This window comes from Apus apus, chromosome 10, assembly GCF_020740795.1.
Source record: "Apus apus isolate bApuApu2 chromosome 10, bApuApu2.pri.cur, whole genome shotgun sequence".
Lineage (NCBI taxonomy): Eukaryota > Metazoa > Chordata > Aves > Apodiformes > Apodidae > Apus > Apus apus.
Genome location: NC_067291.1, coordinates 12,867,976 through 12,895,969, shown reverse-complemented (window position 1 = coordinate 12,895,969; position 27,994 = coordinate 12,867,976). Strand labels below are relative to the sequence as shown.

The 27,994-nt window shown below is 39.2% G+C and overlaps 1 protein-coding gene across 1 annotated transcript; it reads left to right on the top strand.

Annotated features, from left to right (window-relative positions):
* The first annotated feature begins 5 nt into the window (after positions 1 to 5).
* Positions 6 to 27,994, top strand: ABHD17C (abhydrolase domain containing 17C, depalmitoylase). The gene is made up of 3 exons (XM_051628562.1): positions 6 to 959; positions 22,516 to 22,695; positions 26,487 to 27,994. Exons 1-3 carry the CDS (start codon positions 427 to 429, stop codon positions 26,704 to 26,706), a joined length of 933 nt encoding a protein of 310 aa, XP_051484522.1. The 5' UTR covers positions 6 to 426; the 3' UTR covers positions 26,707 to 27,994.

Sequence of the window (27,994 nt, the reverse complement as noted above, 5' to 3'; positions counted from 1 at the left end):
GGGGAGGCCCTTTCCCGGGGGGCTCGGGGTCGAGGAGCCGCACCGAGCCCTGGGATCCGGGAGCGCGTTTTGTAACCATATTCGCGTACGTTGCTTTATTTCCTTCGAGGGGATCTAGCGCGGCTTTCCAGCGGCTCCGCGTTTACTGTAGCATTGGCCGGGGGGGGGGTTTGTTTGTGTGGGTTTTTTTTTTTTAAGGGCTGGTCCTACCCCGCGGCTGTTCGGCGGGGTGGTCGGCGTGGCTCTCTCGTGAGCGCGTCCCCCGGCTTTGAAGAGCCGCAGGGGTTTTGCTGAAGTGTCTTTTCCCCCCAAGGCTGCGTCGCGGTGGGAGGGCAGCCCGGTGGGCCTTGGCCGGGGCGGCTGGTGGGCTCGGCCCGGCTCGGCTTCTTTCTTAAGTCCAGGTTAGGTTTTTCTCCGGTGTCTCTGATGCCAGAACAAGGCCCCAGAATGAACGGTTTCTCTCTGGGCGAGCTCTGCTGGCTGTTCTGCTGCCCGCCCTGCCCCAGCCGCATCGCTGCCAAGCTGGCCTTCCTGCCCCCGGAGCCCACCTACACCGTCCTGCAGCCCGAGCCGCAGCAGGAGGCCGGGGCGGCGGCCGGGGCGGGGACCCCCACGGGATCGGGCACCTGCAGCCTGCACTTGAGCGAGCGGGCGGACTGGCAGTATTCCCAACGGGAACTGGATGCCGTGGAAGTGTTCTTCTCCCGCACGGCTCGGGATAACAGGCTGGGCTGCATGTTCGTACGTTGTGCCCCCACCGGCCGGTACACGCTGCTCTTCTCGCACGGTAATGCTGTGGACCTGGGCCAGATGTGCAGCTTCTACATCGGCCTTGGCTCCCGCATCAACTGCAACGTCTTCTCCTATGACTACTCTGGCTACGGGGTGAGCACCGGCAAGCCCTCCGAGAAAAACCTGTATGCAGACATTGATGCAGCCTGGCAGGCCCTCAGGACAAGGTAAATGGATACTGGGGATGAGGTGTTTCTCTGTCTCCATTTAAGCAGAGTAAATCCAGTGTCTGCCCACTTAACCTGCTGAGAGGTGGAGGAGAAGGTTTTGTAGATGGTTTGAGTTGCTTCGGTGGCCTCACCACGTGTTCCATCAACAGCTACAGTGTGATTTCCTGGAAGGCTTAATTTGTTAAATGGATGCACATGTCTCATCCTTGGGCTTTCTCTAGGTTTAGGGGGTTGGTCAGCTGGACCATTGCTAATTTCCATCTCAAGTGGGACATACTGTACTGGTTGCAGTTTAAACTTGCAGGATGGAAAAAAAACCCTTTTTGTTAGAGACTTGCCTACCACTGTCTACCCTTAAACGTAACCCAGTTGAGCCTAAATTCTGACTGAGTTTGGTAGTAGCCTAGCTGACCAAGAAGCTGCTGGTGCTCTGTGATGTGTCTGGGGTTTCACCTAAGCTCATACCACATAAATACGTTTCTCCTTTGGCAACCAAACAACTGTTCTCAAATTAGGTAGGGTAGCGAGGTGGAAGGAAAAAGTGTTGACAGGTGGAAGCAGAGCTGGGGATTCTGCCAGGAAGAGGTGCCGAAGTAGGTGGCATCCAAAGGGATGGAGCAGCAATGAGAAAACTCTGGCAAGGCAGCATGGCCAGTAGGAATAGGGAGCCCTTGTCTTCTAGGAAATCCTGAGCAAAGCTGCTGCCTTTGGCTCCTCGCTACGACTGATTGCCATCCCTGGGCCTCTGTTTCTGTCCACAGAAAACATGAGCTCCTTTTGGTGTTGCATAAGTAGTTCTTAAAGTAGGACCTCAAAGAACATATCCTGAAAGAGAGAGCTTTAAAAAGCTTAAATTGTAGGGCAAGAGAAAAGAATGATCAACTGTTTCTGTTCTTGGCTCTGGGGTTGGATAGATGAACTTGGCTTATGTGAAATGAGTATTTAATGTCTATCTTAGGGATACATACCAGCTTCAAAAATAGTGACAGGTCTTGTTACTAATTTAGATAATTGGCTTTTCTAGGATCTGAGGATTGGTCAGTTGTGGAGTCCAAACGTCTTTTGACATTGATCTGCCCAGGTCAAGTTAAGAGCATGGGGGAGAAAGGTGTAGGGGGAAGTTACTGTTTTGTAGCCTGTGTTCTGACTATTTGGTGGGTAAAGCAGATTCTGGATTCACTTTCCAGGACACGCTCTCAAGAAAAACAAAATAAAAATTGTTTGAATATAAAAAATAATTTTGATATGCTGAACGCAGAATGAATTGCTAAATACCTTCTGTTGAGGTGTCACTATATAAGTTTTATAACAGTTTTATATTAGAGTCCTTTGTGGTTTTTACAAGATGTAGGTTCTGCTTTCCTCCTTATATGGAGGGGCTGAAGTTTGCCAACTGTTACTCGGCCATGTTTGTAAATCCCACTTCTTAGTGCTAGCTGGAGAATACGGTTAGAGTAGTTGTGTTATCATTGGTTAGATCTTTGGGAGCCAGAGGATATGTTACAGTATTTTAGGTGACCAGTAAAGAAATCTGTTTCTGTAAAATGTAAGCTTAAAAAAAAAGTGAAATGATTTTATTAACAGATGACTGTCTTCGTAACAGGTATGAGCTGAAACAATAGTCCTTCTGCTGATGAATTCTCTAATCAGTACTGTGAACTTTTGAGACCGATAATTTCTTATCCCTTTGAGGTGGCTCACAATTAAGTGAAATATTCTGCTGTAGAAATACAAGTCTGCCATTTTTGGTGCAGTAGTTTATTTGTAGCTTCCAAGAGTTTGTGCTTTCACTCTTAATGCAAATTCCTAACATTTGGCCTATAGTCATATGGTTGTGAACTGTAATGCAATTAAAAGTGAAGACTTAAAATAAGGGAGGTTCACTAGGCCATCAAAAGCATTCAGTCATCTGGGCTACGTTCTGTGGGAAGCTGCTGCTCTTCAAAATCCACCAGACGTCCCACCTGGCAGCATAAAGGAGTCATTAAAATGATGGAAGTCTGAGATGCTTTCTTTCTTTCTTCTTTTTTTTTTCCTTCAATTGTGTCTGTGAAGTAACAATGATACTTAGCAAATGTGAATTTATCATTGTATTTTGAAAGTTGCCCTGAGTAAGGAGACAATTCACCCTACACCTGAACAAAACGGATCGCTGCCAAGTCTTGGGCATGACAGTGGTGCCTGTGGTGGCAAGTGTGGCTGCAAATTTTGACTGGTTTTTTTCAAGGTACTGAAATGAGGGTCTTGCTATCACATACACATTTAGGTATCAAACCTTACATAACAAATGGTTATAAAACTACTTTGTTATCAGTGGACAAAAAATAAAATAATCAAGTTTTTTCATTTGGCTTCAATTATCAGCTTGTCTTTAGCAAATCAGTGTCAACAATTCTCTGTTCTTTCAGTCTTTCTAAATACAGAGTGACTTATTTACCTTAATTCTAATAAAATGAGTGTCTCTCCTCATTATAAACTAAACTCTAAAGTGACAGTTTTAGTGATTTTGAAGTTTGAATTCTGACTTTCAGTCGAAGTAAATATGTATTTATTCCCTCAAAATGATTTTTTTATGGATGTTCCTTCAGAGGTCTAACTGTAGCATGGGTTGCTCTAGTTCCAATATTAAGTATTAATCATTATTTTTGGCTTTTATATATATTTATTTCCACTTGATTAAATAATTGCCATCTATTGAGTCAATGTTTCTCCAAAGCAGCTTTGTTTCATTGCTTCAGATGATATTGTCTTAGTGTTTTATTTTAGGCAGGTTGGGTTTGTTTCTCTTGGGTTTGTTTCTCTTATGTTTGTTTGAAAACTGGAATGAGGCTGAAGAAAAGCTGTATTGGACTCTGTCTTCTCATATGGTCCATATGGTTTTAAGTTGCTGCTTTTTATTGAGATGTGATTAGCTCTTATTCTAATATCTGATTGACTCAGTACAACATCTGCACAGAATGACTTGATTGTTGTCCTCCTCCCCCCTTTCCGGAATTCCACATAGAAAGGTTGAACTTTCCAACACTTTTGCATTAAGACAATGTACAGCACTTAAAAACAGGATGCACACTTAGGGTTTGGGTACAGTGCTTAAGCACAAAACCATGCCTGCTTTGTTTATTGCATGCTATTTATATTAAAATAAAATTGTATGTTATTTAAAAATTTAGAGATTTAGGAAATGTTTTTAAATCCCAGTCAAATGAAAGAAAGTGCAGCTTCCCTGCTCTCTCTGCTTCTGTAGTAGAGTATCAAAAAGGAGAACCTAGTAGTGAATATTTTGGATATTGAAAGGAGGTGAAGAAAATGTTGTTAGTAAATAGCTTAGAAGAGCTGTTCCTGTTGCATTTAACAAAGTCCAGCTTGATGTTTTTTCATGGTGCAAAATATAAACTAGTATAAGCTTTTGATACATGATTGTTGTTATTGTGATGATCAAATCCTTCATTCTTAAAACATGCACGTTTGGGTTTGTTTTTAAGCCTCTAGGAGAGCACTGGTTCACTTTCCTTTTTTGTTAAGCTTCTTAGTTGATATGGCATGCTGAAAGGAATTGAATTGTGAAATGGTATAGTAAAATGCACAGGATTTTAATCAGTGGATGGCAGATCATTTAGACTGTTTAAACAGGGCTCTTTACACTTTTTCTTCAGCTTTATTGTTAAAAAACCCCCACCTTTTAATGGGAATTTTATTATTTGTGGTGCTGATTATGAGTCTCCTCTTATTGCTGCTTCCTTTGCAGGAGCTGGTAGAAAAGTGTTGAAGAGTTTTCAGTTGAGTAAAATTAGGAAACACACAATTGGATTAGACTAGAATGATAACTAATCTTCTGAGGTTGTGTCAGTTTAGTTCTCCATTCTGATTTGCTGAGGTGGTTACAGCTTTCTAGGTGAATGATTGATTCAGGGTTTTTTACCTTGATTTATCCAAATAGTTAATTTCTACTTCAGTTTTCTTTGCGACAGGATCTTACGTCACTAGCACGGTGTTTCTGTCCATGATCCCACCTGAGTTCTTTAGTTTGAATACTTAAGAAGTTTTGATTAAAACTTACCAACTAAATTCCTGGCATGGCCAAAGGCAAAATAATTGTAAATAGTCCTGGAGTAATAGGGTTACCCTTGTTCATGGTGCATCACCTGGGAGATTTTTCCTTGTCTTTGACAGAGTATTCTCCACTTCCATTTTTTTCGGTTGTGTTGATACACTGTTTGCAAATAATTGTTTAATGAGTTCTCTAAAACTGAACTTACTCTATCTTCTGTGTTCAGTGCTTCAAGAAGAACTGCATACAACTTTGCTTAAAAATAGGAACATCCAGACTAGTCTCCTGTTGTTGTCTTTGCAGTGAGCAGAGTTTAATGCAGATTATGAGAGTCCCTGGGACAAGTACCAACAACTGTTTAAAACAGGTGCTCTGATGTTCAAAGTTATTAAAAATGTTTACTTAGCTTTGGTGTTATATTACGTAGTTTAGTCACTCAAGTAAAAGTAGTTTTGTTAAATATTTCCTTATTTCTGTCAGGACTGCAAGATCAAAGCTTGTTTTAAAATAAATAAATATTGATTTATCACTCTCAAGAATGTTTTGCAACGGTTGTTACTTGGGAAGAAAAATAAGCTGCTGAAGAGCCTTTGGCTAGAAATACTTCATATCTTCAGTGTAGATAGTCCTGAATTTCAGCTGCCTGAACTGGAGGTGGTGGTTATCCTGCTGTACAAAGGTACAAAGGTAGGGCCTGGTTCTCAACATCGTCAGAGCGTTGAGCACAAAGGTTTCTAGAGGACTGTGTTGTTAAATCCTGTGTGCTGAAATTACTCAAGGTTTCTCTCTGCTTTCAGCACTTGCTCAGGTGTGGGACTTGTATGAGAGCTAAGCTTTTTCACTCACTCTGGATAGAGAAGTGTGTCACCTTTGAAGACTCAGCTGATGGTTGTTTCAGGGTGGCTGTTCCACCTGTGTGTGTAGCTGGTAGCACTTATATTCATTCAGTGTGTTCTTGACAGTGGAAAATGAGCTGAACTGTGTGAACCTCAGTGGTTTTGCTCTGAAGCCAGTGTCAATCTCCAGTACATTGCAACCTAAAACCCAAAAAATCCCTCCAAAATTCAACCTTTGTTGCTTTGCTATTTTGGAATGTTTCTAAGGGCTGAAGTAAGTTTACACCAGCTCATTACATGTGAGCGTAAGTAAAAAGAACAAAGGAAAAAAAAACCACAACGCAAATTAGTGCTATCCAGGACTGCAGATACCTGTGGGTGTAGGTGAAGAACATTTCAAGCTACAAAAGTGGGTTATATGCCAGGAACTGGTTTTGTGGGGAAGTGTGACACTTCTTGAGCAAATGGGTATTTATCTTTCCATAGTCAATGAAGAAAACAGGTTCTGTTTGGTTTTCTGCCTTTTTTGGTCCTGTGATGCTTCCTCACATGGAGATCTACTAGTACAAAGGCAGTGCCAAGCTCTTAGCTATTTGGAGCCTAACTTCTGTAGCAAATGTCCAGATTTTTTCTTTCATTTTTATATATTTGCCTGGTGGAGAGAGCAATGTGATTATAGTAACTCTTAAGCTCTGCTTCAAAAACACTTTTAAGCAAAATACTGAGAAATTAGTTCCTCAGTTGCATTCTCTGTTGGCTCTAAAGACAACAGTCTCAAAATTGTGTAGCACTGGTAAGTTAAATGAACAAATTACGTAGCCCTTTTTTCTTCCTAAAGCTGATAATAAGTGTAACAAATAACTAACACTCCCTTCTGCCCTCCATTAGAAATACAAATCAATGAGAAGGCTGCATTGGAAGCTGTTGAAATGAGTCATAAAATAAGCTGCAAATATGTTGTACCTAATGTGCTTGTGCACATACAGGCTTGGTTTTGCCAGTTAGTCCCTGAAAAGGGGCAGAAATCTTTCTCTGTTGATTAGGAGATGGTTTCAGTTGCCACTGCTCTTCAGAGAAAGTGAAGACACTTCTGTGTGCAAGACAAGGGGTTCCTTCTGTTTCCTCGAGTCTAGGACAAGCACATCTTTACAGTTTTTGAACACTGGTGTCTCTTAAGGGTCTCCACGTTAATTTGAGTATGTATTGGCTGTTTATATTGATCTGAAGTAGAAATAATTAAGAATTTTTTTGTCCAACTCTAAAAACTTAGGCTTCTGTAGGCTGAAATACAATAGTTGGACAAACCTCTTGTATCTGAATAGTTGGTCGATAGTTGAGACTAGTACTTGTGAATTGAATAAGCAATTTCAGTCACCCATTTGTTACTACTTCATCTTGACAGTCCTGCTTTCCAGTTTTTAGATGAGTGGTTTAAACTAGTCTTGCATGCTCACCCTAACACCTGATGAAGAAGCTAAATTTCATTCCTGCTCTTAAACTGGATGGTTTGTTGGTGTGGGGTTCTTAATGTGTCAGATTTTGTGAGCAGTAGAAGTGATTGTAAACCCAGGCAACTATATAAATACAGAGGATTCTTCTATCTACGCTTCTACTCTTTTAATAGAAGGCGAAGAATGTAGAATGGGATCCTTAGTGCGTGGTATCAGCTAAAGGCCTGAGGAACATCTTTGCATTTTGTTCTGCAAAGTGTAATTGGAGAGAAGCGGGGTATTGTGACATGTTTGCACAAGAAGCTGTGCAGCCCACAATCAACCTCAGGTGCAAACAGAGGCCAGTTGTGTAATGATAGTGTTAGGGATATAGATAATGCCATTGTGTCTTGAGTGTGTATTTTTTCAACCACTGTGTTAGCTTTACAGAAAAAATTTTCTCCTATTGACATTAAACGTTGTGGTTGGATTTGCTGACTGTGAGACCAGATAATACAAAGGCACAAAACTATGCTAAACAGTAGGATCTGGCTCAATGCCTACCCACCTTCCCATCTTTGGTTTTGTGTCTCCTGAGGAGCATATGCACATCTTTGGGAAAATCCCTAAAATCATTACATCTGTAACTTCTCAACTTTCAAAAAGGGGAGTTCCATGTGGGTTCACAAATGAAGAATGTTGTTGATGTGGATTATGAGGTTTTAAGTTAGTACACTTGCCTCGAAGTCTAGAGGAAAAAAATAAATTATTGCCTCATAGTTTTTTGTATTGCAAATTTGCTAGAAAAACTTCATGTTTTCCTGACTAATGTTATTTATTGGTACAGTCTTTTGACATTTTTTTCTAGGTATACTTTTCAAGATGAAAAAGGGTTTTTTACCTGTTAATTTGAAATTAGTTGTCAGTTTAGACAGTTTTAGGTATGTTTTTAGGAAGGTCTGTGTTACCGTGCCTGATTAAAAAATCCTGTTTACATATAGAAATGTTACTTCAGGAATTTTGGCTCTCATGAGCCTTATTTATCAGCCAAGACATGCTGCTGAAACAAGCTGCATACATCTGTGTCTGGCAAATGGCCTTTCTCAAGGCATGCAGTGTCAGCTAGTAGCTTAAAGATTTCTATTTTTTTCCCACAGGATGCTGCCACATTTCTTAAAATCCCAATATGCTAGAACAGTTAAATTTAACTTTGTGACATGACACAGCGACTTCATTTTGTGTGCAGCAACTGAACAGCTGTGGAGTAATAGATTATGGGATCAAATAAGTTGGAGAAGTCTGAGACCCAACTTCAACATGTTCCTCAGGAAAGCATCCTTTAAATAGTATGACTTGAAATGTTTCTGTTTTAATAAGATTCTTTAGAAGGGGTTTTATTCAGATTATGGGATGTTGCTTGACATTCCTCCTCTCTGCCTTTTAGTTAACTTTGCTTTGGATGTTCTCATGAAACATGAAAAATTATGTTCAATATCAGCAAAGAAACAAAACCAGCTATAAGTTTATTCCATTGTACTGATAAACTGGGATAAGATTCAGATTGTTTTATCATTATTCCATGAATCTTAATGGCTATTTATAATAAATTAAACAAGAACTTTGCCTTAACTATAAGATTATAAACTAAATTGCAAACCTTAAGAATATGCAAAATAAAAGAGAAGCCAGCAGTAATGTGGGGGTAGGCTTCTGTTAAGCATTTTGCAACCAAATTGGTGTTTGGAGCCATCTACACTTAAAAGGAAATTTTGAGTAGTTAACTTGATGCCTTAAGCATCGGACTGGTTTGTTTGTTCAGATCTTAATCTTTGCCCCATCTCTGTATATAGGCTTCCTCCATGTCTGGTGAATTTATTCAAATAGGGTGTTGACTGTCTGACAGCCTGGGGAAAGTGGCATCTTTCAGGAAAATGGTCTTGTTTTTGAGGCATGTTCTCTGGGGCAAATTTATGCAAAACTTCCCCAGCATGCTGTTTATTCTTTATGCTTCGTATCTCACAAAAGTGTGTGTATGTTTTGGTGTGTTTTTCTCTTTGGCTTTTTTTTTTTTCAATTGAAGCAGATTATTCCGTGTAATATTAATTTTGGAAGTGTTCCCTGGACTATTCTTACCTTGAGGCAGCTAATCCAAAGCCAGTCAGTCTCCTCCTTCCCCCTAAGACTGGAATGTACCTCACCTTGTATATTAGGTTGTATTATACATTTTCTTATTTTTTTTTCCTACTGTAAAAAGCTTGTCTATTTTTCTAGTAAATCATGGTTTATAATGTGTCTTAATAAAGCTACAGAAAAAGTCAGTGTTTCAGTCTGAGTGAGCATCTTACCAGGTTTAACCAACTGTAAAACTACCAGTTGCAGGAAGAGGTGGGGCAGTATTTCAGCTACAGTTTTCCTGGCTTTATGCATACTAGTTTATGAGCATGTAACCTTTGCCTCAAGCTGGTTAATAATTACACTGTAACAGCATATATTGCAGGCATCTCTTTCTGATGCAAGAAGCACCCTTTCAGGAGTCAGTACAGCAGATTGAGCTGTTAATGCTGTTTCAGCCTTAAGCCTGACCAGTATGCCTGAAAGGTTTTTTACCTCTGCTGCATCTCTCTGCCAGCTTCCAAACTTGTGTTTCTCTGATACAGAAACACTCTGCCCTTTCCCCTGAGCTCTTGCTAATTATTCATGTAATGTGATGTTCTCTTCTGAAGGCCCTTGTGCATAAAACCAGTACAATTAGTTCTTTATCCTGTTTTTGAAATTGGTACTAAAAATCAATCGAATAATGCAGAAACTAGTATCTTTGAAAGAATACAGGCAAAAATATAGTTATCTTAAAAAAAAAAAAAAATGTAATCTGTATTTGCTCTAACAAAGATTGAAGGTGATGGAATGTACTTCATTATGACTTGAATCTGAATTATTGATGTCAAAGATTGTCATAAATCCTCAACATTCACCCAGTTTTGTACAGGGTGAGAGGGCTCCTTGGTTTACTGAGTTTTTTCTATCCTGAGTCTAAGCAAGCAGGTGCCAAATTGGATGCCCTTCTGTCAGAGCTCATCTGAGATCTGTAGGCCATTTTGCTTAGAGTGTTGAACAGATACTATTCATATGAAGAAGACCTGAAACCTTCCAGTTATTTCAGAAAATTACTCTTTCTGTCCAAAAATCCACTTAAGTCATGTTCATAATGAGGAGCATTAAACCTAAGGATCTTGAATGTTTCTTACCTGGATGTAGTTCTAAACTTGCTGCATTTCAGCAGCAGGAGAAACTGAATCAAAGATAATTACTTTCTTTTGGTCGTACATTCAAAGCAATTTTTTATTTTTTTTTGTTTAAAAAGAGTATTAATTTGTAATAAGGGAAACAATAGTATCTTAAACTTAGCTAGTTATGTTACTGAGATTTTGAAGGAAAGAGGAGAAACTCAATTTAGCAGCATTGTTTGTCATATTACTCTGTTTTTTCTGCCTTCCACTGTTCCCAGTGCTTCTGGACAGTATAATGTGAACCACCTTCTTTCCTGCTTTTCGCTGTAGAACTGATCAGACTTCCTCTTTCAATATTTTTTCATTTAATTCTACTTAAATATTTCTATTTTACCTCTGTCTTGGAAGCTTTGTGGTACTTGGAGAAAGGGAAACACAATCCATTTGTAAAATGTAGCTGTGTGCAGAGCTAAACATAAAAAGTGTGTTTTGGGGATGAAAACAGCAGTAGTTTGTAAATAAGTGTGTGTGCCCTGAAATGGTGAACTGTAGAAACCTCCATAGCCAAAGCATTACTGTCCAAACTGGTGTTTGGTCATAATGTAGACATTAATACACCTACTTTTCCAAGCACTGCACTGTTATATTTTGTTTCAAAAATAAAAACTCCAACAGTACAAGACTACTTTCTGCTCTGCTGGGTTGCTGGCAGGCAGTTAAGTGCAGGTGTGGCACGTTGTGGAATTGCTAACATTTTTTCCTGCGTAACCAGTTGTTCTCTGGTGATACTGCAATTGAGTAGGGAACCTTCTTGCTTTACAAGGACTGTATCACAGGTAGAAGCAAATCGGATGCTGAATAACATCAAGAAGCTGCTTCTCTTTTCCCTTTTATTATTATTATTTTTTTAATTTCTAAGATGCACCCACAGGTCAGTTGCTACCTTTAGCACCAGCTGAAATAATGCACTTAAGTGATTGCATTAACAGTTGACCTTGATCCACTGGTAGGTATTTCTGCTTCCTGTGAAGCAGCTGTTAATTGCTAAACATCCTTTTTTGAGGGGAAAAATTTGACTAGCAAGAAATCTTTTGCCAAAAAAGACTGGCCTTGTTAACTAGGCATGTTGCAGAAAATTAAGTATCTAAGTGTGCTCATTGTTAAAACGTCTTGATTTGCACATTCTGGGCAAAATGTGGGGTTTTTTCCCGTAGAAGCTCGGATGATGCCAGATAAGATACCTGGATAAGCTGAACAGATATTTGTGACCTGGTTTCAGGACTGAATTTTCTGATGTGAGTTTAGGAAAGCTGTGGGAAAGTTAGTACTTTCAGAAAAGTACAGAACTACTCTTCCCATTTCTTAGATTAACATTTGTTACTTTAAAATAGATAAAACTTACTGATACTTAATGCATTTGCATATAATTAAATGTGGATATCTGTTTCTGTATTAAATTACGTTTTTCTGCCATCTTTTCAAGTTCTTGGAGAGCACAAGGCAAGTTTCATGAGCACTTCAACAGGAGAAGTGTGCAGGAGAAAGTTTGATGCTGTGCTAAATTTTATTGTTCACAATTCTAAGTAGTGTTTACTGGGAGAAAGGAGGAGGGATTTAGCTCCTGAGGTTGTGATAATAAAGGCTTTGGCTAGGAAATTTGATTTTTAAGCTCTGAACTAGTTATCTGTGGTCTGCTGTTTTAGAACATCTGGTGCTGGTAATCCTGGTGATTGCTGTATATTTTTATATCATCTTAGCTTTATATTGACTGTTACTGGGGTCTGAACATTTGTGCTAAAAGTTCATTAAAGGAACATATGCAAGAGGAAAACAACGTGTAAAACAGTGCAGGTTTAAATGTTGGCTTGATAATGTATAGATTTTGTGGAGCTGGCTGATAAAATATTCGTATGCTGGGGACAGATGCATTCAGCTGCAGTCAGATCTTTTTGGGGATTTTAGACCAGTTCATTGGTACTAATCACTTCTGTATCAGGACCTCTCTGCTGTTCTTGACCTCTTTTCTGCCTTCTCATCCCCCTTCTGTCAGAGACTCAAATCACTGCTCAAGCTATACTAATGCTGCTGGATGGGAAGAAATGGTGCATCTAGTTTGTCTGCTTGCAAGGCCTTACCCATTCCAGCTCCTGTGTAATCCTCTTGGACTCTGGCTCTGGTGCTCTGTCGGAGGGTCTGCATTCAGATTTCCAGGAATCTTTGAAGAACAGTGTGAAGATGGCTTTAATGTTGTCTGCTGCAATAGGATTTCAGATATACCTGCTGGCTGTTGAGGTGGTTCAACTTTATGAGGATGACACCTGAATCTTTTTTTTTTTCTCAGCTTGTTTTCTGGATATAGTTACAGTTGTCTGTAAGAAAAATGTTTTATCAGTGCCACGTTTCACATTTAAAGGCTTGTAAGCTATATTGAAGAATAGTAGCAAAACTAGTCATCAAATGCTGTTAACCTTTGAAAATGTTTCTTTGTAAAACCTGTAGATGAAATAGCTTTTGCTTAGAGACTGAAACTTACATAAAATTACAATAGATAAGTGAAAAAGAATGCAAAAGGAAGGCAAGAATAGGAAAAAAAAACAACAACAAAACAAACCACACAACAGAAACCCCATACAGAAAGGAAAGTTAAGTAATTAGTTGAGTTAAATCAATGGTGGGACTACTTACCTGAGTAGTTCCAGGGCCAAGCCCTATAGGGATCAGTTTGAGTGGTCTGCTCTGAATTTATCTAGTCTTCCTAATGTTAGACTTTAAAGAGTTAATTCCATCTTAGCATACTATTTAATTTTCTAGATCATCTAGACAAGTGTCTTCGGTAGAATTTATGTATATTTTTGTTTTAATATCCTTAGGTTGGAAATAGCTCTTTTATTAAGTTAGTGTGTAGAGGTAATCAGCTGGGCCAACCTAGAAGTGTGACATTTTGGGTGAGCCTTGCAGTTTGATTACAGGTTAGAGTTAGTCTTTTTTCATTATATGCTTATAGAGTGATAACTGTATTTTCAGCAACAACAGCCTCATCTATTTAAAGAAGACTTAACTGGTGCAATTTATTTTTGTCTTGTCTGCTCTGCTTTGTGTGCTTCAGCAATTATTCCCTGCTTATTCCCTGTAGCTGGTGAAAGGGTGTAAATGTTGGAGATGGGTGGAGCAGGCAGCAGCTCTGGTCAAAAGTCACTGTACTCCTTCTCGAATAAGTAATCCCAGCTCATGAGTCAGAGGCTGAAGTCCTGCCTGGGTACAGCTCGTGGCAATTACTGCTGCAGAGGTGTGTAGAGGTAGGGGAAAGACATCTGAAAGGTCGTATTTGGTGTGAAGAGGAGTTAGGGTATGAGCACTGCTCAAGACTGAGCTGTCAGTGGTGCTCCAATACATGGGAGTACTAAAAGAATAACACAGTGCTCCTGAGCAAAAATGCTTTGAGAACTGTTGGAGAGCAGCAAGATCATCACCCAGTGCTGAGCCAAGGGTGGCAAGGAGGGTGATGTGAGAGGCTTGGGAGGCGAGCCAAGTTGCATTGGCTCAGTGGGAATTTTCAGCCTTGAATAAAGCAAGACTCTCCCGTTTAGAAGTAACTGAAATCTAAGAAGGAGCTATGAAAGTGCAAAACCTGTGGGAATGCATAGCCAGTGTTAATATTTGCACTCAGGTTTTTTAATGTTTCCTATGAAATCAGTTAGGTTTTGACGCATTCTTTTTTGACCTGAAGTCTTTATTTTAAAATATACTGTGTTTAAGTACATGGATATCGTAAAATCTTTCTTGTTCTTTGTAACAACCCTTACAGGAGTACAATTTTAGGGAGTAGTTTGCCTCATTTTTTCAGCTTTTGAGTGTAGGCTATCCAAAGTGAAAGTGCAGGCTTTTTGCAACCATCAAAAGATTGTCAGAAGTTTTAATGGCATGTTGCTCAGTATTGAGGAGCATGCTCTGCTATATTATGAAGAACAGAGTATGATGTGTGCAGCTGAAATAAAAATACCACAGTAGGAGAGAGATGAGATAGAAGCCGGGGAATGAATTCCTCACTTCAGAAGATACAATAGACAGAGTTTCTCTGTGAAGGTAACAGAATTTTCTCTGCTGCCTAAGGTTATTTAAATGTACCTCAGAGACTAGCTTATATGGATTTTATACACTGGTTACAGTAAAGAGTATATAAAATAATGTAGCTGACTGAGTTTTTTTTAATTATTGATGCTGTGGTCACAAAGATAGTTTTTAGTGGCCAGTAAAGGTTTCCTGTCTTTGATAAATAAAGCTTAAGACTCCTGTATTCCATGTTTATTTGCTACAAAGCATCTTAATTAAATACAAAATACTTTGCTAAAGTTAACTCCAGTGCTCTATTTTTCAAGTAGCTGGAGTGAGAGATTAGTTTTAGTATGCCATCTACCCCTTGTGTCTTGGGACTAAATGGTGTCAATCACGATTGCTCTAAGAAAACACATGGGGAGAAGCAGGAGACTATGAAAAGTAGAGATCATGAGAGTATCTTTAAAACCGTAATCTTACAACATGGTACTGGCTTCAGGACTCTGGTTGATTTCTAAGGTTGCTAAAGCAAAGGAATTTGGGGTGGGGGCAGAGTTACAGTTGAATGTAGCCGTGTGTTTAACTCGTCTTTCCACTGTTACTAGCTTCTTGTGTTTCAACTTACAGTGGCTTTGGGTTGCATTTGCTCCTGTGATTAGGGAAATAAACCCCCAACATTTAGGGGGGTTATGCAGGAATTACTTTAGGAAAGTGCCTCCTTCTTCTCACTGGATGAAATGCACACTGAGAGTTGGTGTTATTCACCTTTTCTCATAGAGCAGTGAAATGATAAAGGAGTTCAAGGCTCAGCCAAATCATTGCTCATTTTTGTTGCATGTGCTACAAGTGTCTGGTTTTGCTCGGCAATGGCCTTCTTGCTAACTTTCACTTGATACAAAATCATTAATGGATTGTAGAGGCAAAGTTATTCTGTCCTCTTATATCTGTGTGCCATGGCACAAGTTCCTGTGTAAATTTCAATGCACATTTAATGAAAACTGTTTCCTCCTTCCCTGCTATGTAGGGGAAAAACATAACAAACAACAAAGCCCTCAGGCAGAAGCAACTGCTCCAGATCTGTTTGTACATACAACTTCTACCTCATGTGGTAGACAAAGGAGCAACGTCACATAAACCAAACACCAAGATTTAGTATTCTGGATTATTGTGGTGGTGAAAAGTCATTTTATAAATACAGCTGAGGTCTTAGTACAAGAGGAAGCAAAGGAGCTTTAACTTTGTAGCTCCTTAAAAAAGAAAAGTAAGTAAGTAAAAATTGATCTGTAAGCACAGATTGCATATTTTTCTGCCCATTGTGTCTTTTGTATCACAACATTTTGCTGCTGTTCTAGCTTGGAAGAGATTTTCCAGAAAGCAGGTTTGCAGAAGTCATCCTTCCTGGCTGATGATGTGTTATATGCTCTTATGTTACTTCTCTTTTGACTCTTGCTTTTGAAAAATGCCTCAAAAAGTAGAATGGATAGATGGTCTGACTGCAGTCATCAAGCCATTTCTGAATTTAAGGTTAGGTATGAAAAAGGAGCAATTTTGTAGAGGAGCTACTATTACTTGGAAAAGACATTCACCCTGTATCCTAAAGCTACTCAGTGCAGATTAGCATAATTTAGTTAATTTGAAATGTAATTTCACTACAGTTTGTACCAGAGAATGCCATGAAATAGCCTTCCTCAGCCTACCCTGGTTGTTAAAGGCGAAGCTGCAGTGGCTTCACTACTCAGTAGTGTGTAGATCACCTGCTTTTGTCATGGTTGCTTGAGCTCACCAGTGCTATTTAATACCCTTGTTAGGACTTGGTTGAACTTTGATCACAGTTCTCAATATCTGCTAACACATCACTGACTATCACAAGACAGTAATCAAGAAGCAGTTGTAGTGATTCGTGCTGCAGTGTAATTAAAGCAACTGCAGTGCAAATGATCATCCTGAGCAGTGCCTAGAAGTTGTTTTCACTTGATCCATTTGTTTCTATGTAAAGAAGAGCTGGTGCATCACTGGATTAACACTGCAGTGACACAGCTCAGCAAGCCTGTGCTGAAATAATTGTAAATAATGATCTTCCAAAATAGCCTGTAAGAGGGCATTTTCAAGAGTCAGAAGTTCATTCTGTATGTCCAGTATTAGCCTATATTGATTAGCACTGGGTTTTCTCCATAGCATAACCAAATGACTACCTGATGTGGCAGTAAAATAAGCAATATAAAACTGTGGCAGATCCATTGATTTAATTTATCTGGCAGCCATTGAAATTATTTTGTGTGAACGCATTCGTGGAATTACTCGTCTGCTCCTGTGACTGTGCTGGGAGGTATGCAAAAAAAAAATTGTCTTTTTTTTTTTTGCAGCTCCATAAGCCTGAGTACTGTGCAAGCAGCTGTTGGATCTTACTACCATGAAAAAGTGAAGTCAAAGGGAGTTTGTTGCCCCTGAACTTGAATTGCATAGTAATTGTAGACCTGGATAGAAAGAAGGAAGAGGAGGAAGAAGACACTGCATAGTTTTAAGAATAAATGTATATCATGCTCAGTAAAATAGTGGAGAATTTTAGACCTATGCTTGTGTGAATTAAAGGAAAATGGAGTGAGAAACTGGCAGAGGGACTCTTGCTGTGCGCCAGGGTTTCCTGTGAATCTTGAAAGAATTCGGATTTTCCTCATTTGACAGTTGTTGTTTTGGTTAACACCAAAAATCCTTAATCTAATGCCTTGCTTTCAATTTAGTGTTGGCATTTAGGCTGAAAATCTGCTGTATTTTCTGTGGTATTTTGGCTGACAGGCTGCAGTGGTACTTACTAAAGCACCATCTGAAATTCAGTGGTTTTTGTTCCTATGCCAGAAGTTCCATGCAATAATATTTTTTTACCAAACTTCCCTTGCTAAGCTTTAACATGAAATTCTTACAACATAAACTCTTGTTCAAGATATGCAGTCTGCATGTAGGGTTTTCAACTCCTTGGGGATTTTTGTGTTTTTTTTCTTTACCCCTAAAATTATATTTTTTAATGGTTAAATAACCATTTATTGCTGAATATGTAGATGCATATCTTACGTATAACGATGCTATAGATAAACCTATCTGTGTTTCTTAACAAGTGATCTAAATTTCTCTGGATTATAAAGTTTAGAGATAATGCATTTTGAAAAGGGAACAAATAGTATGTTGTATAAACAGTAAGAAACAGACTTCAGGAATAGACTATGAAGGTCTTATTATAACTGAGCCATGTGTGTTCTAGCACATTTACTCTACAAGTCACTATTTCATCCAGATGTTCCTCCAGTGTGCTGGGTTTTCTTTGTGTCTTGAAAATGGATTATTTCACTCCCTTGAGAGGGGAGTGCACAGATTCAAACTTGCTCTCCTTGCAAGAACACATGAGCCAGTCACCTTGTTTTCCTGGCCTTTTACCTTCTTGACCACTGGTGGCTGCCCTAGTTTAGTAGCAGTTAAACAGTTGATCACAACAGTGTTAAAAAGTGAGGTTTGTGTTGTTAAAATGCTCTGCCTAGAAAGTACTGTGCCTGATTTTGAAAACTAATTTCTTGCTGTTGTGCTGTTCTAGATGCTTTTCAGTTTGGATAAGGGATATTGAGACAGCAAACACCATAAAACTTCAGAACTGAAAATAGAAGGTGTGGTTAACTTCACAGATTCAGTGAGCCTGAAAAAAATAACTGACCTCATTAATGAATGTGCATTTAGCACCTTTGAGTATTGGCACAGATGCTGTAACTTTGGCCGTGAACATCGCAGGGCTTCAGCTGTGTGGCACGTCTGTAGTCCCTGAAGCAGCATTCCACTGGTGCTTTAACTGAGTAAGGAGAGAGTAAAAATAGCATGGTAATGCTAGGATGGTAAACTTTCCATCTGTATCACTCAAAGCTGTGCCTGAGGGGGTGAAGGGGGGAATCATATCTTATGTGCATAATTAAAGATGTTTTATGGTAATACATAGTTTGTGCTCAGTTCTGTCAGCCAGAAAGCTTTAAGTACTTTACAGAGGCAATTGATACCATCATCTGTGTTGTATGAGGAAACTGAGGAGGGACATGGCCCAAGCCATAGCCATACAGCTAAGCAGACTGAGCTAGAAATAATTGTGTCCCTTCCTCCTCCAGTGTCTTTGCCATCAGCAACATTCCCCGTCTCTTGTCCTGCTGTACTGTTGGTGTGACTCAGGTCTCTTGTTACTCTGTGCAGGAGTGTAGAAGAGTCTGGGCTATGGATTCTTAATAGCCCGCTTCAGTGCCTGTAGTTCATGCTAGCACAAGGAGGCCAGGATTTCTGGGAAACCTAATTTGTGTAAAATGAGTTAGTAACACAGGGAGAAAAAATTCCCATTGTGTTAGTGTGAACTTTGGAGTGTGTTGGTGCCTCAGCTAGACCTGGCTTGGAGTGGGAACTTGCAGGCACAGATAGCTGTTCTGCTGCTGAAGATAGCTGGGTTGTTTGTTTTTTTTCTACACACACAAGGAATGTAATCTGTAATCCAGATAATCTACTCACGGGTTGTGGAGAGTAGACCAGGCTGAAGAACTTTGCCACCTGATAAGTGTTGGTGGGTGGGGGGAGTAGAAATGCATCGATTTCAATGGCCATAGCTTTGGATGTCTCGATATTTGGCTTCTCTTGGGGAAGAAAGCATGCCTGGTTTGGTTTGGTTTTTATTGTCTTTTATTCCCACCCCCATGTCAAATCTGTGTGTTACATATGCCCACAGTAACAATTTGAGTTGCTTTCTGCTTTGCTGTTGCTGAAGGCTGGTTTCCGCATTGCATTGTTGCCCTGCTTGTTTTGAACTCTCTGATGGGCTCCACAGGAGAAGTGCAGGAGCACATCCATAAATTTAACTTGGGTCTCCCCCTCCTTTGGATGGAGCTCTGTTTCCACAGAGACCAAAGCTCGAATGTTTCAAGGAAGATATTTTTAGAAGCTGCAGTTTAGCTGGTGGAAGGACTTTCTTCCTTAATAGGAGAGCAGATGGTAGCAGAATTCCTCTTTTCTCAGAATGTCTTTTGCCTTTTTCTATCACGTTCGTTCTTTTTTTCCATGTCACTTAGTTTCCCTTTCATTGATGTCTTCTTATCCGCGTCTGCTCTTCCTCTCTTTTGTTTCGCTTTCTGTATCACTATTCCTGTTGCACAAGAATCTAATACCACAAGGGAGTGGGGAGGAAGGGCCCCAGCCCTTGCTTTAATGATACTGTATTTTAAAGATAAAATCCCCAGGTAGTTCTGTACCTCAGCTGAACAATGCCTGCTCAGTATCGTGCAAAGTATTGTGGAGCCAAGCCCTGGCCTTCAGCTCCAAGAACCTCATGCATGTCAATTATGCATGGCCCTTACTTATGAGTTTTCATATGTCCTTTGGACTCATGATAAGTAAATTTTACATATAGTAGTTTCTGCTGATGTTTGTGATAAGCTTGATGTCTCACCTTCTGGTTGAGTGCCTGATGCTAAAGTGCTTGAAAAGATAAATCTGTTACTGTAACTCTTCTGTCTTGGAAGGCTGGACTGTCCCTAACCTAAACAGTCTCAGAGATTCTGTTAGTTGTCAGTCAGTAGGAGTACAAAGTAGAAAAGACATTTGAGTTAATGACAGGCTACAAGTGCACTCAGTGTCCTAATACCCTTTCATGTTTTTTTTATGTTTTGGTCAAAGTTGTCACATTACCCTTCTGCAGAGTTAGGTACTGAATAGTTGTAGCATTTATTTGATGATTAAGGGTTATTTTAAATTTACAGATCTGTGAGGTTTCTTAATGATGCTGTAGGTTGTATCTGACTTAATCTGGCATACTATGAAATGGAGATTTTTTTTTTTCCTAGAGGATCTATTGCCAAAGCAACAAGATGCTCTGCTTACAATAATGGTTGTTTTCAGGAAGTAGCATCAAAAGATATGAATCCAAAGCAGTTCAGTGTTGAAGAAAATTGCTGTGTTAAGGCAATTGTATGTGTTGAAGGAATTCTCTTGCCACCCTATGTTATCATGTTATCCTGCTGTTCTCATTCAAACATCTGTTTCTCTGTTCTGCTTCAATTGTAAACCTTTTAGAAAGGGGACTTTTGATACTGGAGTGCTGAATGGTATTGTGACACTTAGCAGCATTAATATCATCCCATACCTACTTGAGGATCTTGTTCCAGTCCTGCTTTCTTGTATTCCCTGATGCTGGTGCGTTTCTGCCTGTCTTTAATGTGATGCAGCAGCAGGTTGGATGCATGTGCTGCCTTCAAAGGTACATGCTTCCAGCTCTGCCCATCCAGCAGCTGGAATGAAGTCTGTGAGGAGAAGACTTTGCTCCAAGATCCTGTTAACATTCCTATCAAAACCAGCAAGGCTCTGCTATGTGCTGGACTCTCTTAAATGGTGAGGGAGAAAAACTGCTCCTAAAAGAGCTTTACAACATCTCTTTAAAAACATCAGGCCATGGCTGTGGTGATAGACCACCAACGTGAGCTGCTGCTTGGTTACCAAGAGGATAAGATTTTACTCCAGGGAGATATTTTTATACAGTTGCTTATTCATATTACAGTAGCTGCCAAAAGCACCCTTATGCTGAGCAGTATAGAAATATTAAAAACATTGCAGTTTTACTGAGGCTACAGTCCAACCTAGTTTTACTTCATAAAACCAGGCAATCTTGACAGCCCGTAGTTGGATAATTAGCACTGGATTATTTTGTTGTAATTAATAATTGATTTTTCTTCCACTGTAATTTTCTCTTGCACTTACCAAATCGGTTAGCTGTTTGAAAGTCAAGAACTCTCCAGACGGGCTGTACACCTTACTATCAGCTTTGCAAGGAGGTTGAAACCTTCTAGGTGTACATTGTGTATAGCCTAAACTGTAGGGTTTTATTTTATTGTCATAGCATTGACAGCAGGACTGTAGACAGTGTAGACTGGCAAAAAGACACATTCTTCAGAAATTTATTCTCTTCTGCACTCAATTATTCTTTATATGGTTAGCAGTAGGTGGTAGAGTTACACATAGAAATCTTCTGGGTAAATATAATTGAGTAGCAGCTTTGGTTGCAGCTTCCCCAAGAAGCTGTGGTGCCCAAATACTCTTGTATTATCCACTTTTTTCCTAGCCACTGTCCCCTCCTCCTGCACCCCTCCAAATTCCTTTGTGTTTTGCATACTTTCTGTAAAACCTGAATTAGTATAATTCTCAACTTTTTTGCAGCTGTGAAAAAGTACACAAGCTAGGATAGTTTTCTAGACCAGATGGGAATATCAGGGGGCCATGCAGGACTCCATATGAACCTTGAATTTTATGAAATTATGCATCTTTATAGTTAAAAAATAAGCTTGACATTTTAAGCTGGAAAAGAGCTGATCAGAAATTAAAACAAACAAACAAAACCCAACAAAACAAAAAAAAACAAGCAGAACCATCCTGACAATTTTTTATTCTCTTTGGTGTCTTTAGCTACACTAACAAGGCAACTTGTTCCAGCTGTGTGTAAATAAAGGTGGCCAGAGGAGTAACTATCTTGTTTAATGATGGAAAGGTTGCTAGCTTCCGGAATATCTAACTGAAATTCCTTAGAGTGACTCTAGACAGGGGGGAAATCTAATTTATAATTTGCTGTGCTGTGGAGTTAGAGATAAGAGGTGTTTGTCAAGAAGGTGAAGATAAACAAACAAATTACATTCCTTCTTTGAGGATAGTTCTCTTCAGTCTGTGTAATATTGTGATTATTTACTTTACTGGACTGTTTTAAAGTTTAGACTTAAAAATTTGTATCTCCTGGCAATAGATTCTGAACAGCTATAATGCAGGGGGAGGGGATGCTTTGGTTTTTATCCCCCTCTCCTTTTGTTTGCTTGGTTGTGTTCAGATTTTTTTCTTGTTTTGATAGAAAGTGTGTTGTGGTTTTGAGTTTTTTTGTTTTAAAGGGTTGTTGTTTTTTTTTTTTCTCTACAGGTATGGTGTGAGTCCTGAGAACATTATCCTGTATGGTCAGAGTATTGGTACTGTCCCTACAGTAGACCTGGCATCTCGGTACGAGTGTGCAGCAGTGATCCTTCATTCTCCCTTGATGTCTGGATTACGGGTAGCTTTTCCTGACACTAGGAAAACCTATTGCTTTGATGCTTTTCCAAGGTATGTCTAAACACTGCAAAGAGGGTTATTACATATGCTCAAGACTCTCCTTATGTTGTGTAATTTTCCGAGGAATTTTATTGAATTATCACCTGAATTTTAAATGTCAGATATGCACAGCTTCTGAATCCAAGCAGAGATTCACCATGTAAAAGCAGACTGATGTCAGTCTCAACCTGACATAACTCAATGAACAAATTAAGTTTTAGTGTTTACAATTATTTTTCCCTGTATTTTTGTGTTGAGCTGTTAATACCAGAATTTTTATGCTGTCGCGTTTGGAGTAGTAGCTTAACTCCTGATAATACATGCACCAAGTCTTTCAGGGTGATGACTAACAAATGAGTAGTTGTACGTTCTTAATAATTCAGTCAATTTTGATTTAGAAGGTAATAAATCATGAAATGGATGTGCTGTTTTCAAGCAGCTTGTTAAAATATTGCAATTGTTTTACCAAATCAGCAGAGAAAAAGGCAGAGATAATTGCTGCTTTTACAGGAAGAAAACAAGAGAGGGTCAGTGTGCTGGTTGCTTTTCAGCCTGCTTCTGCATTTCATGTGTAACCTTGAGGGACTGCAATTAGTGTTTCTTTGTCTTTGGTCATTGTAAGTAAGAACACTTCTGCATCTTTGGTCGCTGTCCATGTATCGCCAAAGATGCAAATATGTATTTGTTCCTCCATGATGGAGATGTAAGATCCTGGTGTCTGTGACCAAAATAAAGTAAATTACTGTCCCTCTTTTGGAAGATTTCCACCTTGTTTTAAGAACCCCTAGAATATTTTGCATGCTTAAAGCCATATACAGGTAGTTTCAAGATAGAACAGTTTCCTTTATAGCCTAGTGCTTCATTTTAAAGGCAATTACAACAGGCCTAAATTAGAGTATCCAAATATTTGGCAGTAGCAGAGGTCCTGGGAATAGCAGATATTCTAGGAATCTTTTAAAACTTGTCATTTGACCCAGTTTAAATTATGGGAGAACAGGAGAGGAGAATCCAGCCTCTTTATAGCAGTGTATATAGACCTGGGGGTGGTGAGAGGAGGCACAGATAAAAAGCAAAGTGGTCTGTGGAAGGGAGAAGACAAAGAAGAGACTCACGAAAGTCTTGGGCAAAGCTTGACTGTGCTTCAAAAGGACTTGTTTGCAGTAAGCTGAGTAGGGGATATTCATAGCATTTATGTTTGCTTTATTCTGTTCACAACAGATTAAGATTAGAAGGTGGGGGAGGCTGAAGATGCAAATCTGTATGCCAAAAGAGCTAAAAGTAATAGTGACCAAGTAACAGTGGCTCTCCCGGTATCTATATCCGGTCCCCATGTTTAGAATTCTTCCAAGTGGGTTATTATTTAAATAAGTAATTAAATTGTTGAAGGTGCAGTCAGAATTTAAAACACTTGTGCTCCAACTCATTCATCATGCTTAAACCCGAAATCCACTATTTACAAATGCTTCTGTGAGAGAGAAAAAAACAAAGCCTTAAAAATAGCTCTGATTACAGAAGTAACAGTGATTAGCTGGTATCAGCCAAATCAAATAGTTTAAAAAAGAAAAAGTGGGAGGGGGAACAGTGACAACAGATGTACTTGAGTATTTTGTTCTTACCCCACTGAGCTGCTCATTGCTGTCACTCTGACTTCACTCCCACTGTAAGCAGTGAAAATAAACAGCAGTGTGCTCTTTTGAATGTGTGCAGCTCAACTGTCTGTCTTCACAGTGGGAAACAACATAGTTCTGTGTGCACCTCCAGTGAATTGCTATTATCTGCATTTTATGTTGGGACTCCATGAGAATTTGGTCTCTGTAGATTTTTCTAGCTGCAGAGTGGTGTGGCTAAGAATACTAAGTAAGCCCAGTGTGCAGTTCAAATGCTGCCTTATGAGTTGCTGAGTTGGCAATGGGACACTTTCCAATTTTTTGCAAAATACAAATATTATCTAGCTAAATGGTCTGAATATATGTAAAAAAATAGTTTCATTATCTGGATACTTAGGTGAAAGGAGTTTCCTGGTGTCCTACAATAAATGAGAACTTAGTGTCTAGCCACTAAAATGGTGTATAAACATCTCTGTAGCTGTATGCAGCTGGCATGTCTGTCACACTGTGAACTCAGGGACAAACCCTTCATGGGCTTAAGACTTCAGTTTATATAGCATGTCATTTTTAAAGCATTTGCCTCTGCCTATGGTACTGAATTTGGGGATGAAAAATATTAAAAGAAATAGCATTATTCCGATTTCTCATGTTCTTGGGATATTTTTCTCTGTTCAGCATAGTTGCACACAACTCAAGTTCCAGACAGGAAAAGTGAAAAAGGCTACATTTTAAATTTCAATACCACTTTTCCTCTATAAATGAAACTAAGCCTATTTTTTTGGGGGGGAAGTATTGAGACAGAGACAGAAATGTGTTTACACTCAGTTGTTTACTGGAATACCAATGATGGTTCTCTAGAATACTAAATGCTGAGATTTATATGCATGAGGTTTAGTGCTTCAGTCTACATTGCAATTTTTAATTAACTTTATATTTTCATAAAGCTTCTTTAAACCTGTCTTAAAGTCAGTGTGTGTTTGCATCAGTATTTTAAAATAATTTTAAGCAGCCTTGATCACTTTGTAAGATCTCTAGTCTTAATAAAAATTGCGTGCTTACATGTTCTTCAGGAGCAGGAAAATCCAAAGACCTTTTATTAGATAGCATAAAGAAGTAGACTTGTCCTGTCATGTTGAATATTACTGATACTCATTTTTCCACCCATTTCATCCCATACTCTGCATATTGTCCAGAGCCAATTCCTCCATTTGTTGATCTAAGTGGAACTGGTAGGAAGCTGAGAGTTCATGAGCACTTGGTGCCTATACACTGATTTGGAATTATTGGTACCTACCAACAGGAAATGGCAGTCTGGAAATAAAGGCAGGTGCCTGCATGAAGGCAGTCAGAGAAAGCTGCTCTTCACCACTTGGAAGTTCATGTGCTACCACTGTGCTTCACGGCTGGGTTTTCTGGCCTGGACTCGTAGGTGTGGAGGTGCCTTTGTCGCTCTTCCCTTCCCTCTGAACTCCTTTTCCTGTGAGAGGTGGTCACCAGCTGTATTGCTCTCCTAAGCATAGCTGGAACAGAAGGAAAAAAATGTAAGGCCACTTTGCAGAAGAAGTTAGTTGTGTGATGTAAAATCCTGTGTATTTCTTCTGGCTTGTGGTTAAATATCCTTGTGTAACGGTCTCCCAGTTTTCTTTCTTGCCATTTGGGCATGGACAATCGGTACAAAGAACAGCTTGTTTTTCTTCAGCTGAATCTGCTTTAATTTGGGGGTTTAAAGACGTGTTCAAACCTCAGCAGCTAAGGCTTTTTTTCTTTTTTATGAGTCTTATGACTGGAATGTAGTTAATTAGTTCCTAATCTGTTATACTGGAAGGTGGTAATGTGTGATGCAAAGAGTCGACACTGGCAGCAGGTCCCATGGAATCTTACTTGCCTCTCAGTGTTTTTTACTGACTGTTTTGGGATGGGGTTTTTGGTGCCAAACTTTATTTGCATGCTGCCCATTCGAGCATCTTGTTGTCAGAAGTGGTGGAATGATGGTGATGGCAGTGCAGGCTCTGTTTGCTCGTGCATCTTGGCAGTGAGCCTGGTTCTGTACCACCTGGGCATAATTCCAGCATCTTGCAGCCGTTTGAAAATGTGCAGTGGTAACTGGATCCTGTATCAATAGTTAAGCTTGCGTTCTTTAATGGTATGGAAGTCAAAGCCCCAAACTGAGCTATGTTTTTCTTTTCCATCCCCTAGCATTGACAAGATATCTAAAGTAACTTCTCCTGTGTTGGTGATCCATGGTACCGAAGACGAGGTAATTGATTTCTCCCACGGCCTGGCCATGTACGAGCGATGTCCACGAGCAGTAGAGCCCCTCTGGGTGGAAGGGGCTGGGCATAATGACATAGAGCTTTATGCACAGTACTTAGAGAGACTAAAACAGTTCATATCTCATGAACTTCCCAACTCCTGAAGAAGCCTACCTGATTTTACCTCAGTTACTGTGAACGGAAGAAATTACCTGGTTTTGCACATGCTTTAACTGGATAGCTGTAATAGCTTTATACTATGAAGTAATGCCCTGTCTTTAGGGTGTTCAAATCAAACATCTGATGAAATTTGTCTTTTATATCTGGAAATGATTCTACTAATGCACACAGATATGGTCAACTACTGTAATTCCAACAATTTTTAGCTTTGTTGCCCTGAAGGAAGTGGGAATACTGGCTGCTTATGGGGACACTTTTTACCTAGTGCTGTATTAATCGAAGATCAGTTTTCTCTGTCTCACTTCAGATCGTTTATAATTCTGTCCTACAAAGACTTTTTTTCCCAGTGTTCTCACTGTGGAGAACACAACTGGTAGGAGCTACAGCTTGTTCTGAACAATCGGTCATGGGTTCAATCTAAGGGAGTACCTTCTCTGTAAAGTTTCTAGCTGTGGTATTGTAACTGGAAAGTTATTGTGATGAAGTTCCCCCTCCTCCCTTCTAGTGTTCTTTTGTTAACTTACTGATCTTCCCGAGTAAATTATTTAAATATACTTTTTCCTGAAAATAAACAAACTACTATATGGGGCTAAACTCTGTAACGACCTCTCCATTACCTGTATAAACATAACTGGAATATTCTTAAAGGAATTAGGGACAAAATTGCTTTTCTTTAAAAATAAATGTGTAAATTTACTACTAGAAAACTCATTTTAATATTCAGATGGTCTGAATAATAGCCATAACAGACATTTCCTTCTGTAAAGCATTCCTGTAGACTTTTTAAAAGTACTGTACATATTTGAATTTACATTGTGCATAGATTCTTAATTGGTAGTTTTAATTTAAGTCTAGTTACAATAAACTGCAAAATTCTGGTTTGTATATGATTGAATACATTTTGTTAAAATATGTTTTTATCCCTATATTATTTTGCTATTAAAGTTTTATAAAGTTTCCAGGACAAAAAAAATTTACACATTTATGTTTTGATGAATTTATGTAACTAAATTTTCATTGAGCTGATCTTTTTAGTTTAGAAGTAATTTGATTATTTGACACTGGAATCGCACAGATGATGCATCAGAAATGCAAGACACTTACAAATTGTTACACTACTAGCATAGGTCTAATTTTTCCAAATTTAAAGGCCTTAAATGTACTGTAAGCCTCAGATTGTTGTATAAATCGATCGCGATTGATTGCAGTTTGTGTCCTGTTGCTAGAATGCAGCACAGTGATTGTAATGGAATAAAGGATGCATGGATTAGA

Excerpts from the sequence above, each read along its gene's own strand:
- ABHD17C (XM_051628562.1), top strand. The coding sequence starts at position 427 with ATGCCAGAACAAGGCCCCAGAATGAACGGTTTCTCTCTGGGCGAGCTC. Across the intron at positions 960-22,515 it reads TGGCAGGCCCTCAGGACAAG|GTATGGTGTGAGTCCTGAGA; the intron begins GTAAATGGATAC and ends TTTTCTCTACAG. Across the intron at positions 22,696-26,486 it reads TGCTTTGATGCTTTTCCAAG|CATTGACAAGATATCTAAAG; the intron begins GTATGTCTAAAC and ends TCCATCCCCTAG.